A 14,765-nucleotide genomic window follows, 5' to 3' on the forward strand; every position below is an offset into this window, starting at 1 on the left:
TTTCTGAGCGATTTTGACTATATAGTCAAAATCGCTCAGTTATATCGCTCCGTGTGTATGCACCTTTACTCTGCAAAGATTATTATTAATACTAATATTTACACAAAGAGGGTCATTAATAAACACACAAAATGCTCCCCAGCAGCACATAAGTGGTGCTGTAATATATATGCTCTTTTTGTACAAAAGACCATCTACACAGGAAGAACATGAAACTGCATACAATTATGGGGTTGCATTCACAAGGCACAAAATGTACCATTTTCTGATAGGAGGAGCTAGAGGGTATGGGCGACATTTGCCGGATGCAGGTTGAGATGCACCATGTATTGTAACACATTGCTAACAGGATACTTCACTTTGGGGGATGCAACATTAAAGTGAGATTGAAGGAGGACATATTTACCTTAGAGATCACCCTGGTTAATGGCTGGCTATAGAACCTTTTACCCCAGCAAAGAGGTGCTCAGGAGTAATAAAAACTTTCAAATGCACAAATGTGGTTAAACTAAGACCTAAATGAAGCTGGAATAAGCTGTATTTCAGGTGAAAACTGTATGAACTATATTATGTATTGATGCACTCATTATTTTGCTTGTTATGCCTTTTATATTACGTAAGAGAATGGAAAAGCTCTCAGCCTGAACATTGTGCCCTGTGCTGCATGGGAAGGGGCTAATGCTAGGAGTAGTCAGACCATATAAGGTTACAATGTTCCTGGTGATGATAGAGGAAAGGGGAATCATTACTCAAAAAACTGGAAACAAAGACTTACGAATCTCTTCTATAACATCTGGATCACATTCTTTGTGTTTGTCTAGCTCTGCCATCAGTTGCTCCCTTTGCTGCCTCAACAATGCAAGTTCCTCTGCCAGCTTGGATCGCTCATCCTAGAAGATACAATCAATGGAATCAAATATTACACACACACTTATATAAGAGTATAAAACTAGTAATGTACATTGCGGCCAACAGTGGTTGTTTAATTTCCTTTTGAAGTGCTTCAGAAAACGCATTTCACATGATGTCATTCACACTATATGCTTCAGTGTTCAGTACTGTTGCCGCATTATGCTGGAATAATGTATCTATTCCGACCAGTGTGGCATTTTATATAACAATCACACATAAAGAATTATCCAGTTGCCCACTAGATAAGCTAGAGACATGTAACAAGACCCTGGGAAACGGTTGCAAGTTCTAGCAGCCCTATGCTGGCCAAACTTGATCCTACTGTTCTCCAATGTGTCTTCTTGCACCCTTCTTCCATCATCATCTCTGTCTGTTGCCCGATCTCCAGTGCTCACATCAGAGACCATGGCTTACACTGGGTGGTCTTCAGTATGCCGAATGTCGGGATCCCGGCACACAGTATACCGGCGCCGGAATCCCGACACCCAGCATACCGACAGCTATTCTCCCTCGTGGGGGTCCACGACCCCCCTGGAGGGAGAATAAAATAGCGTGGCGAGCGCAGCGAGCCCGCAAGGGGCTCCTTTGCTCTCGCCACGCTGTCGGTATGCCGGCGGTCGGCCTCCCGGCATAACATACTACACCCCTTATACTTTACCATCTCTCCTGTAATCTACGAGAGCACCAAATACAAAGATCCCTTAGGTCAAAATTAATTCTTAAAATTACTTCAGATTTTGGAAGCAGCAACAAATCAAACTATGGGCCTAATTCAGAAATGTGCGTAAACCCAACAGGTCCTGCATTGTTGCACGCAACGCCCAATGCGCTGTTTGGGGGTAGGGAGTGGGAGCAGTGCTGGCCTTTATTCCTGGGAGTGCTGAGGTCAGAATCACTTCCAGGCCTCGGCTATGGAGCTGTGAGGGCCAATCTGAGTAACCCCAGGACTAATAGATGCTGCATCTTGGGACGCAGCACTCTAATCTGCAATGCCAGCAGGAGGCATCTGTTTTTTACTTAGATCACTCCAGCTGCATTAGCAAAGTTTCACATCGCTAATGTTTAAAGTATAACATAAGAGAGTAACATAATATATAATAACATAACATGTTAGTGTATATATTAAATATGAACTAAAAATTTACTGTGCACTTGAGTCATGAGGAACACTCATCCCATATGAATGACAAAGTGTTCCATAAGCGCACAGCAACACACTTTGCGTATGCACTGCTGCATTTGGTGGTCTGCTCAGTGTACATGAAGATGCATGCCTCCTTTCTACAACTGGGAGCAGCCTCCGCAAAGTAAAAGTGTTCCTTAATGTGCCAAGAGCTGGGAAAGTCTTTAGGTGTCTTTACTATCATTTTCAGTACAATAGAGTGCTCAGTTTTTCTCCTACAGACCACTCACTGCTCAAACTATCAAAAGTGATACAAAAGAAAAAAGTGCTACTGTAATTTCTCGTTGGACAATCATAATGTTGTTTTACCATCTAAGGCTTTTGGGTTGTCTTTTAAATCAAATCTTATACTATATAATATTGTATCTATTTTTTGTTTCATTTACTCTTTTGGTATAAGAAGCAAGGTATCATAGGGACACCCACTCTATGGGGGGTGTGGATCAATAGATCGACAGTGTCTAGGTCGACAATGTTTAGGTCAACCACTATAGGTCGACAGGTCAAAAGGTCGACATGAGGTTGTTTTATTTTGTGTCGTTTTCTTCGTAGAGTGACCAGGAACCTCAATTAGTGCACCGTGGTCGCTCGCCATGCTTCGGGCAAGGTACCTTGCTCCGCTACCGCTTCGCTCGGCACAGATTGCCGTTCCAATCATAATCCACATGGATTGTTAAGTATGAAAAAGTAAAAAAAAAAGAAAAAAATTTGAAAAACTCATGTCGACCTTTTGACCTGTCGACCTAGCACATGTCGACCTAGAAACCCGTCGACCTTCCAACCCTGTCGACCTATAGTGGTCGACCTAAACATTGTCGACCTAGACAGTGTCGATCTTCAGACCGGATCCCCTCCATGGGTTCCCAATCTTATTACCCATAGGACTGGCAGCCTCTGGTAAAGGATTTGGGCACACTGTTTAACAAGCATGGAGACCCATGCTCGTTGTATTCCTGCTATAGGAAACAAACAGCCCATGCTTTCTAGAAATGGAGCAGGCTGAAGACTTAGGAGGGGCATGCTGCCTATGTTTGATAATGTTTTGTCTAATTAGACGTATTCGATGATACGCAATCTCCAACTGTTCACGTAGTGCAGTGTTTAAGTCATTTTGTGTAGAGGGAACTAAGTGCCATGCAAGGCAAGGAACCTGTCAGGTCAGGCTGTAATGTGGAATCCGACGAAGGGGTTTGGGCGGAGGTGGTAGAGGCCACTGACAGAAGAAGACGTGGAGGCTGGATATAGTTCCATCTCATGGACTCCCAGGGTAGAAGGATAGGCACACTATGACAACTGGTTAAGAAATAACTGTTGCTGTGAAGTCAGGGAGCATGGTTACTGTAGGAAGAAGAAAATAACTGCAAAGACTGGTACTTGATTGGGGATAATATCTGTGTAGACTGAGCGTTGGATAACTGTAACTTGAGGACTATGACTGTAAAGACAGGTTACTTGAAGGCTGGGACTTGGACACAATAACAACAGGTATGAAACTGGGTACTTGATGCCTTGAACTTGAAGACCATAGCTGTGGAGACAGGGTACTTGATGACTGGGATTTGGAGACAATAACTGTGAAGACTGGAGGCTGAGTTGCTGCGGATACTTCTAAGTATCCAAGAACTGGATACTTGGAAGAAGTGACTGAAGAACTGAGACTTTGTAACTGGATTCTTGGAAGATGTGACTGAAGAACTCAGACTATAGAAACTGTACTTCTGGCAACTAGGCAGAGATCCCAAGGAACCACCAACAGCTCCCGATTACCCACAGTTTCCACCTGGCGAGCTGGCTGCTGCAGGAAGCGGCGTCGGTGCCAAACTCTGGATCAGAGAGCGGAGAGAAGCAGAGCAACGTGCAGATGACCAAGGCAGGAGACTTCCAGGGACTCAAAGAACCGAGCAACCAAGACGCCCTCAGGAGCACAGAGGCACCTTCTACGAAGAGCAACATAAAGCACTGACAGTGTTTGATTCAAGTCCAACCCTTTCTAAAAGGGGAAGCATTCTGTGATTGGCTGAGAACTTACAAGAAGCACTGCTACTGGCTACACTGCATGCACTGGTCTCCAACATGGCGGCTCCCATAACTGCAGACATACAAGAAAAGGTTCCTTTTCCCTGCTGAGTCCCTGCTCACTGAACTCCATTGCCCACAGCTTCCGTCAGTCTCACTGCAGCCCCTCATACAGAGCAGCAACCGGCTGCCAGCCGCTGCAGCACTGCCATGACCCGGACAGGGAGACCCCGGAACTCAGCGCCAATGGTAAGACCCCAGACCCTGACAGTACGCCCCTGATAATATATCCTCTCCACCTTTTACATCAGTAATACCTCTTTCAGACAGAAATAGAAATTACTGAGTGAAGCAATTCCACCCGGTAATTTCATGAAACACATGGGTCCTTTTTCTGTGTGAAAGGGTCGACCAGGGTCGAAGACACGGGAATTTCGACATGGGTTGACCCTTTCACACAGACAAAAATAAGAATTTACTCACCGGTAATTCTATTTCTCGTAGTCCGTAGTGGATGCTGGGAACTCCGTAAGGACCATGGGGAATAGACGGCTCCGCAGGAGACTGGGCACATCTAAGAAAGATTTAGGACTATCTGGTGTGCACTGGCTCCTCCCCCTATGACCCTCCTCCAAGCCTCAGTTAGGACACTGTGCCCGGAAGAGCTGACACAATAAGGAAGGATTTTGAATCCCGGGTAAGACTCATACCAGCCACACCAATCACACGTATAACTCGTGATAGGAAACCACGGTTAACAGTATGATAACAAAAGGAGCCTCTGAACAGATGGCTCGCAATAATAACCCGATTTGTGTAACAATAACTATTTACAAGTATTGCAGACAATCCGCACTTGGGATGGGCACCCAGCATCCACTACGGACTACGAGAAATAGAATTACCGGTGAGTAAATTCTTATTTTCTCTGACGTCCTAGTGGATGCTGGGAACTCCGTAAGGACCATGGGGATTATACCAAAGCTCCCAAACGGGCAGGAGAGTGCGGACGACTCTGCAACACCGAATGAGAGAACTCCAGGTCCTCCTCAGCCAGGGTATCAAATTTGTAGAATTTTGCAAACGTGTTTGCCCCTGACCAAGTAGCAGCTCGGCAAAGTTGTAAAGCCGAGACCCCTCGGGCAGCCGCCCAAGATGAACCCACCTTCCTTGTGGAATGGGCTTTTACAGATTTAGGCTGCGGTAGTCCCACCGCAGAATGCGCCAGCTGAATAGTGCTACAAATCCAGCGCGCAATAGACTGCTTAGAAGCAGGAGCACCCAGCTTGGTGGGTGCATACAGGATAAACAGCGAGTCAGTTTTTCTGACTCCAGCCGTCCTGGAAACATAAATTTTCAGGGCCCTGACTACGTCCAGCAACTTGGAATCCTCAAAGTCCCTAGTAGCCGCAGGCACCACAATAGGTTGGTTCAAATGCAAAGCTGAGACCACCTTTGGGAGAAACTGAGGACGAGTCCTCATTTCTGCCCTATCCATATGGAAAATCAGATAAGGGCTTTTACAAGACAAAGCCGCCAATTCCGAAACCCGCCTGGCCGACGCCAGGGCCAACAGCATGACCACTTTCCACGTGCGATATTTTAAATCCACAGTCTTAAGTGGTTCGAACCAATGCGATTTTAGGAATGCCAAAACCACATTGAGATCCCAAGGTGCCACTGGGGGCACAAAAGGAGGCTGAATATGCAGAACTCCTTTGACAAAAGTCTGAACTTCAGGCAGAGAAGCCAGTTCTTTCTGTAAGAAAATCGACAGAGCCGAAATCTGGACCTTTATGGACCCCAATTTGAGGCCCAACGACACCCCTGCTTGCAGGAAGTGCAGGAATCGACCCAGTTGAAATTCCTCCGTCGGGGCCTTCATGGCCTCACACCAAGCAACATATTTCCGCCAAATGCGGTGATAATGTTTTGCGGTGACATCCTTCCTGGCTTTGATCAGGGTAGGGATGACTTCCTCCGGAATACCCTTTTCCTTCAGGATCCGGTGTTCAACCGCCATGCCGTCAAACGCAGCCGCGGTAAAGTCTTGGAACAGACAGGGTCCCTGCTGCAGCAGGTCTTGTCTGAGCGGCAGAGGCCAAGGGTCCTCTGCAAGCATCTCTTGAAGTTCCGGGTACCAAGCTCTTCTTGGCCAATCCGGAACCACGAGTATGGTTTTCACTCCTTGCCTTCTTATTATTCTCAGTACCTTTGGTATGAGAGGTAGAGGAGGAAACACGTAAACCGACTGGTACACCCATGGTGTCACTAGAGCGTCCACCGCTATCAAGATTACAATAGTGTAAATTCCTGGCGCAAAGTTATCAGCCCAATCTAAATCCTCAACAGATCTGTCCAAATAACAGATCAAAGAAATATTCAAAAGAAAAGGAAAGAAAGGATAGATCAAAGGCGATAACACAATCTTTAAAATTGGGTATACATCACAAATGCTGTGGTCCCTTCCGGTAATCGCTGTGTCAGAAGTCTCTTAATGTCCAGATGTCACACATGAAAAAAAGAGAAAATGCAATCTATGGGTAGTATTGCTTGAAACACTAAAAACACACGGCCTCAGAGTGTCCAGAAAAAGAGGCCTAAGGTGCCAGAAAACCAATTTGATAGTAGATAGGGATAGTATCTCGCCACCACTCCACAGGTGTTTTTGGACGTACCAAAACTCACATAGAAATAGATGCAGACAGGTGTATAAAGGTATCTTTAAACACTGTATCCACCATGTCATAAGGCAAGAAAGGAATTTTTTCCCAATAGACGTACCCCACTCACTTTTGGAGGGGGATGGTTCCCACGTATAAAGGTATCTTTCAAATCAGGATAACATCCACGACAATTCAATAAAGTTTTTATTAAAAGTTCATAAAAATAGCAAAATTGATTGTTTTTCTATGTAGTGTCCACCTTCTGATTTGTACAGAAAACATGCAGGTCAGATGTCATAGACAAAAATTGGCATAATCCGGTTTTATGTCAATACTAGCATGTAAAGCATACTTCAAAAATGGTATTCCATAGAAAAAACAAAAAGATGATGAAAAATCAATGTAAAAAATCACTACCTGGTTTCACCAACGACGTTTCGACCTCCCTGGTCTTTTTCAAGGTGCCTATCCAGGTAGTGATGACAGAGGTATTTATACCTCTAAACAGAAAATGGTGATTATCCCATGGAATGCTGGGTAACAGAATAATTATAAAATACAAATGATAAATGCACATGATAAAATAATATAATGTTCATGCTTGGCAGGAATATAATCATGTTGAGACCTAAAAGATTTTTAGTTTGCTGAATGAGAGCAAAGAAATTGGAATCGCAATGACGGACGCCATGCGTTCCGTCTTGCGTTCCAGCTCACCGGAAGTGGAGCCGCGTGCGTTCCACGCTGCGTTCCATTCACCGGAAGTAGGTCTAGCGGCTCTTCCGGCCCGCGATACTTCAGGTTAACCGAGAAAAGATCTAGCTGAGCTTCAGTATTACTAGATAAAGGGAAAGATTTGGCAACACATTCTTCTCATACTTTAGTTATACTCTTATTAGGAATAAGGTACTTATCCATCATATATATCATATAAATATATATATCTCCACATATGAAAAAATAATAATAAAAAATAATAAATAGTAAATAATAATAAAATAAGAAATAATAATAAAAAATAAATAATAAGATTTGACCCATGATTCTATCTCTCTAATTTAGTAAGCTGAGGAAAAAATTGATTCATTACATGAACCATTTAAGCTCGAAGTCAGAATTTAAACCAGTGGGAATAAGTGTATCTAATTTAAATATCCAATTCATTTCTGACCTGGCCAAATTACCTTCCGTGTCTCTATCTCTCCAATTTGACCTCACTTGTTGTATTCCAATAAAGAAGACGATTTTTGATGTTGAACATTTATGTGTTTTTAAAAAGTGTTCTGATGAAGTATGTGTTGTAACACCTTTTTTAATATTACGCAGGTGCTCTGCTATACGAGTTTTCAATGCTCTGCCCGTCCGTCCTACGTAAAACAGACCGCATTCACATTTGATTAAATAAACAACATTAGTTGTGTGGCACGTTATAAAATCGTGGATTTTGTATTCGATGTTATTTACTGTAAAGGAGGTGGTTTTTGATGTTTCAGATGGTATGGTTCTACATGGTAAACAGGTACCACATCTATGAAAACCTTTGGTACGTATAGGATTAAATGAATCAAAGGGCATGGCACTTCTAACTAGATGGTTTTTTAAATTATTACTCCTTCTATAAATGAACCTCGGTTTGTCGGGAATTATCTCCTTCAGGATCGGATCTCTTAGCAAGAGATGCCAATGATTTTTGATGATACTTTCCTGTTTTCTATAGTCCGCTCCAAAACCTGATATAAAGGCCCATTCAGAGGTACTGTTAGTTGTGTCCAATTTTTTATGAGTTTTATGTAATAAATGTTTCCGTTCTATTCTGGACACTTCCAATTCTGCCTTCTCTACCACTTCTTTCTTATATCCTTTCGATAGGAATTTTCTCTTCATAACTTCTTTTTGTTCTTCATAGTCTTGATGTTCGCTGCAGTTCCTTTTGAGCCTTAGAAACTGCCCCTTAGGGATTCCCTTCAACCAAAGAGGATGATGCTGGCTTGTGTAGGAAATTAAACCATTACAATCAGTGGGTTTACTGTATCCTTTAGTATGTAACACATTTTCCTTAATGTAGATGGTAAGATCTAGAAAATTTACTTGTTCTTGACTGATGGTAAAGGTGAGTTTGATATTCAATTCATTTGCGTTTAGATCGGTACAAAATGTATCCAGATCTTGACGATCACCCTTCCATATGAAGATTATATCATCAATATATCGGTACCATGTCACCAAGCCCGCGCCGGCCAAAGTGTTGTTCCAAACTGCACTCTCCTCCCACCATGACATGAAAAGGTTTGCATAGCTCGGCGCGAACTTGGTGCCCATGGCTGTACCTACTTTTTGGAGGAAGTAATCCCCATTGAAGAAAAAATAGTTGTTATCCAGAATAAATTGGATACTCTCCAAAATAAATTCAATCTTATCCGGAATCATATTGGATTTCTCTAAATGCCATTTTACAGCCCTCAGACCATCTGAGTGGCTGATAATAGTATAAAGCGACGTGACGTCAGCTGTTGTCAAAAAAGACCCACTTTCCCATTTTAATTTCTCTAATTTCTGGATAGTATCCGTAGTGTCCTTTAAATGTGATTTGCCTTCTATCACTAGAGGCTGAAGGTAATAATCGATCATTTCTGATAAGTTTGTGGTCAAACTCCCTGATCCTGAGATTATCGGCCGTCCCGGTGGTTTTTCAGGGTCCTTATGTACTTTCGGAAGCGTATAGATGGTAGGGGTTTTGGGGTGTTCGATGTTTAAAAAAACGTACTCTTTTTTAGTTAGAATGCCTTTCTCTAGGTACTTGGTAATATGTTTACCATAGTTGTTTTTAATCCTGATCGAAGGGTCGGATTTTAACTTCTGATAAGTATTATTGCTGTTGAGCTGTGATGATATTTCCCTGATGTAGTCTTCCTTATCCTGTATTGTAATTCCCCCACCTTTATCACAAGGTTTAATTATGATATTGGTGTCATCCTTTAACGATTTTATGGCCATTCTTTCTTTCCTGGTTATGTTTTAAAGACGATTGTTTTTCTTATTTTTTGTATTTTTCAACTTCTGTACGTCTTCTAAAACTGACTTCGTAAAGCTCTCCACCATACAACCTTTTACATGTGAGGGAAAGAAGGTTGATTTCTTCTTGAAAGGGGTTGGCTCTTCAGGTTCTTCCTCAATCGTCTCTGGTTTGTTCATGGAAAATAATTTTTTGAGAGTCAGTTTTCGTGAAAATTTATGTATGTCTATATGAACATTAAAGGAATTGGTTTCAGATGTTGGTGCAAATTTGAGTCCCTTCTGTAGGATTTTCTCCTCATCTTCTGTCAGAGTTCTAGAGCTTAGATTGAAGATTTTCACTGAATCATTATTCGTGGTCTGATCATTGGGGATATGTGTATTTTTCTTACTGGTGTTATTCTTTTTCCTTCTTTTCTTCTTTCCACCCCTCTTTCCTCTTTTAGGGGTCAGTACCTCGTATTCCTTGGATAATCTCGTTGTCCTAAAAAAGATCCTCTGCCTTCTCTATATGTGTTAAAAGGTTCAAATCTGTTATAGGTATTCATGGTATCTCTTCTGTCCCATCCTTGACTTCTGAAGTCCCTTCTAAAGGTTCTTTTTGGATAAATCCACTCAGTTCTTGAGAACGGCTCCCGGTTCCTTTGATCTGATGGATAACGTCCAACGGGTTGCCTTGGATAATGATAGTTAGATCTTTGAGGTTTTCTTTGTTCAGGAGGGTAATCTAAATCTCTTCGTTCGAAATCGATATTCCTATCGGAAAAGGTCACTTCTTTTCTATGTGCCACAGTGGGTACCTCTCTTGACCGGGCGCAATATCTTTTCAACTTCTTGTTGAGGCGGGACGCCATCATGTCTACCTGTGGTTTTTCCCACCGGTTGACCAGCATTTGGAAGACTTCCGGATGAAGTCCCCATTCTCCCAGGTGGAGGTCGTGCCTGCTGAGGAAGTCTGCTTCCCAGTTGTCCACTCCCGGAATGAACACTGCTGTCAGTGCTAACACATGATTCTCTGCCCATCTGAGAATCCTTGTGGCTTCTGCCATAGCCATCCATCCTGCTTCTCGCGCCGCTCTGTCTGTTTACATGGGCGACCGCCGTGATGTTGTCTGACTGGATCAGTACCGGCTGGTTTTGAAGCAGGGGTCTTGCCTGGCTTAGGGCATTGTAAATGGCCCTTAGCTCCAGGATATTTATGTGAAGAGAAATCTCCTGATTTGACCACAGTCCTTGGAAATTTCTTCCCTTTGTGACTGCCCCCCAGCCCCGAAAGCTGGCATCCGTGGTCACCAGGACCCAGTCCTGTATTCCGAATCTGCGGCCCTCTAGTAGATGAGCCCTCTGCAGCCACCACAGCAGCGACACCCTGGTTCTGGATGATAGGGTTATCCGCTGTTGCATCTGGAGATGGGACCCGGACCATTTGTCCAACAGGTCCCACTGGAACGTCCTTGCGTGGAAACTTCCGAATGGAATTGCTTCGTATGAAGCTACCATTTTTCCCAGGACTCGTGTGCATTGATGTACCGACACTTTTCCTGGTTTTAGGATGTCTCTGACCAGAGATGACAATTCCTCGGCTTTTTCCAGTGGAAGAAACACTCTTTTCTGGTCTGTGTCCAGAATCATTCCCAGGAACAGAAGACGTGTCGTCGGGACCAGCTGTGACTTTGGAATATTGAGAATCCAGCCGTGCTGTTGTAGCACTTCCCGAGAAAGTGCCACCCCCACTATCAACTGTTCTTTGGACCTCGCCTTTATCAGGAGATCGTCCAAGTACGGGATAATTAAAGCTCCCTTCTTGCGAAGGAGTATCATCATTTCGGCCATTACCTTGGTAAAGACCCTCGGTGCCGTGGATAACCCAAACGGCAGCGTCTGGAACTGATAATGACAGTCTTGTACCACAAATCTGAGGTACTCCTGGTGCGGAGGGTAAATGGGGACATGCAGGTACGCATCCTTGATGTCCAGGGAGACCATGTAATCCCCCTCCTCCAGGCTCGCAATAACCGCCCTGAGCGATTCCATCTTGAACTTGAACCTTTTGATATAAGTGTTCAAGTCTTTTAAATTTAAGATGGGTCTCACCGAACCGTCCGGTTTCGGTACCACAAACACTGTGGAGTAGTAACCCTTTCCTTGCTGAAGGAGGGGTACCTTGACAATCACTTTCTGTGAATACAGTTTTTGAATAGCCACCAACACTGCCTCCCTGGCAGAGGGAGTTGCCGGCAAGGCAGATTTTAGGAAACGGCGGGGGGGGGAGACGTCTCGAATTCCAGCCTGTACCCCTGAGATACTACTTGAAAGACCCAGGGATCCACCTGTGAGAGAGCCCACTGTGTGCTGAAAAACCTGAGACGTGCCCCCACCGTTCCCGGTTCCGCCTGAGCAGCCCCAGCATCATGCTGTGGACTTACCGGACGCAGGGGAGGACTTCTGCTCCTGGGAACTAGCTGTGTGCTGCAGCTTTTTCCCCCTTCCTCTGCCCCTCGGCAGAAAGGATGAGCCTCTAGCCCTCTTATTTTTCTGGGGCCGAAAGGACTGTACCTGATAATACGGTGCTTTCTTTTGTTGTGGGGTAGCCTGTGGCAAAAAAGTCGATTTCCCAGCAGTAGCTGTGGAAACAAGGTCTGAAAGACCTTCCCCAAAAAGTTCCACCCCTTTATAGGGTAAAACTTCCATGTGCCGCTTGGAGTCGGCATCACCTGACCATTGCCTAGTCCATAACCCCCGTCTGGCGGCAATGGACATAGCGCTTATTTTTGATGCCAGCCGGCAGATATCCCTCTGTGCATCACGCATGTATAAGACCACGTCTTTTATATGGTCAATCGTTAACAAAATATTGTACCTATCCATGGTATCAATGTTTTCCGACAGGGAGTCTGACCACGCAGCTGCAGCACTGCACATCCAAGCTGATGCAATAGCGGGTCTCAATATAATGCCAGTGTGTGTGTATATAGCTTTTAGGGTACTTTCCTGCTTTCTATCAGCAGGTTCTTTTAGGGCAGCCGTATCCGGAGATGGTAGTGCCACCTTCTTTGATAAGCGTGTCAGCGCTTTATCTACCCTAGGGGGTGTTTCCCAGCGTGACCTATCCTCTGGCGGGAAAGGGTACGCAGCCATTAACCGTTTAGAAATGATCAATTTCTTATCTGGGGAAGTCCACGCTTCCTCACACACCTCATTTAATTCATCAGATGCAGGAAAAACTACTGGTAGTTTTTTTCTCACCAAACATAATACCCTTTTTTGTGGTACCAGGGGTATCATCAGAAATGTGTAAAACATTTTTCATTGCCTCAATCATGTAACGGGTGGATCTATTGGAGGGTACACTCGTCTCATCATCGTCGACACTGGAGTCGATATCCGTGTCGACATCTGTATCTGTCATCTGAGGTAGCGGGCGTTTTATAGCCCCTGATGACATTTGAGACGCTTGGACAGGCACAAGCTGAGTAGCCGGCTGTCCTATGTCGTCAAACCTTTTATGTAAGGAGCTGACACTGTCACGTAATTCCTTCCATAAGTCCATCCACACTGGTGTCGACCCCGCAGGGGGTGACATCACATTCACAGGCATTTGTTCCGCCTCCACATCATTATCCTCATCATACATGTCGACACAGCAGTACCGACACCCAGCAGACACCCAGGGAATGCTCTTACAGAGGACAGGACCCCACAAAGCCCTTTGGGGAGACAGAGGGAGAGTAAGCCAGCACACACCAGGGCGCTATATAACACAGGGATATCACCTATACAGAGTGTTTTCCCTTATAGCTGCCTATATAATATATATACTGCGCCTAAATTGTGCCCCCCCTCTCTTTTTTTACCCTTTCTGTAGTGCAGGACTGCAGGGGAGAGCCAAGGAGCTTCCTTCCAGCGGAGCTGTGAGGGAAAAATGGCGCCAGTGTGCTGAGGGAGATGGCTCCGCCCCTTTTTCGGTGGGCTTTCTCCCGCTATTTTATCGTTTCTGGCAGGGGTTAATATACACCTATATAGCCCCTGAGGCTATATATGGTGTTAGTTTTGCCAGCCAAGGTGTTAATATTGCTGCTCAGGGCGCCCCCCCCCCCAGCGCCCTGCACCCATCAGTGACCGGAGTGTGTGGTGTGCATGAGGAGCAATGGCGCACAGCTGCAGTGCTGTGCGCTACCTTGGAGAAGACAGAAGTCTTCAGCCGGCGATTTTCTGGACCACCTTCTTGCTTCTGGCTCTGTAAGGGGGACGGCGGCGCGGCACCGGGAACGGACGACGAGGTCGGGTCCTGTGTTCGATCCCTCTGGAGCTAATGGTGTCCAGTAGCCTAAGAAGCCCAAGCTACCACCAGTTAGGTAGGTTTGCTTCTTCTCCCCTTAGTCCCTCGCTGCAGTGAGCCTGTTGCCAGCAGGTCTCACTGTAAAATAAAAAACCTAAACTATACTTTCTTCTAGGAGCTCAGGAGAGCCCCTAGTGTGCATCCAGCTCAGCCGGGCACAGAAATCTAACCGAGGCTTGGAGGAGGGTCATAGGGGGAGGAGCCAGTGCACACCAGATAGTCCTAAATCTTTCTTAGATGTGCCCAGTCTCCTGCGGAGCCGTCTATTCCCCATGGTCCTTACGGAGTTCCCAGCATCCACTAGGACGTCAGAGAAATATCCGTGTTGATATGCAAATTACAGGGTCGAAATTCTCGACTTGGTAACTTGCATGTCTGTGTGAAAGAGGGAGTCAGGCAGGTCCCGGCAAAACGACCCGGCATTGAAATGGCGGGTAATTGCCGGGACTTTCAGACTTTTCTGTCTGAAAGTGGTATAAATTAGGTGCCTCAACAGGAAAGCCGTCACTTTTCCCAATTCCTGCCCTTTACCAGCTTCTACTGCTCTGCAAATGTGGCCATCTTCCCTTACAAACTTATTCCATATACTGACCTACAACAAATAAAACTGCCTTATGTCGGGCGGCATCCCAGAGCA

General features: G+C 44.9%; 1 protein-coding gene across 2 annotated transcripts in view; it reads right to left on the bottom strand.

Moving 5' to 3' along the window:
- MND1 (meiotic nuclear divisions 1) overlaps positions 1-14,765 on the bottom strand; it is a 267,374-nt gene that overhangs the window by 52,357 nt on the left and 200,252 nt on the right. For both annotated transcript variants that reach the window (XM_063920524.1, XM_063920523.1), the window contains one exon: positions 776-890. In XM_063920524.1, coding sequence (XP_063776594.1) covers positions 776-890 — 115 coding nt within the window. The remainder of the gene's footprint in view (positions 1-775; positions 891-14,765) is intronic.

Source organism: Pseudophryne corroboree, chromosome 1 (assembly GCF_028390025.1).
Source record: "Pseudophryne corroboree isolate aPseCor3 chromosome 1, aPseCor3.hap2, whole genome shotgun sequence".
Taxonomy (NCBI): Eukaryota; Metazoa; Chordata; class Amphibia; order Anura; family Myobatrachidae; genus Pseudophryne; species Pseudophryne corroboree.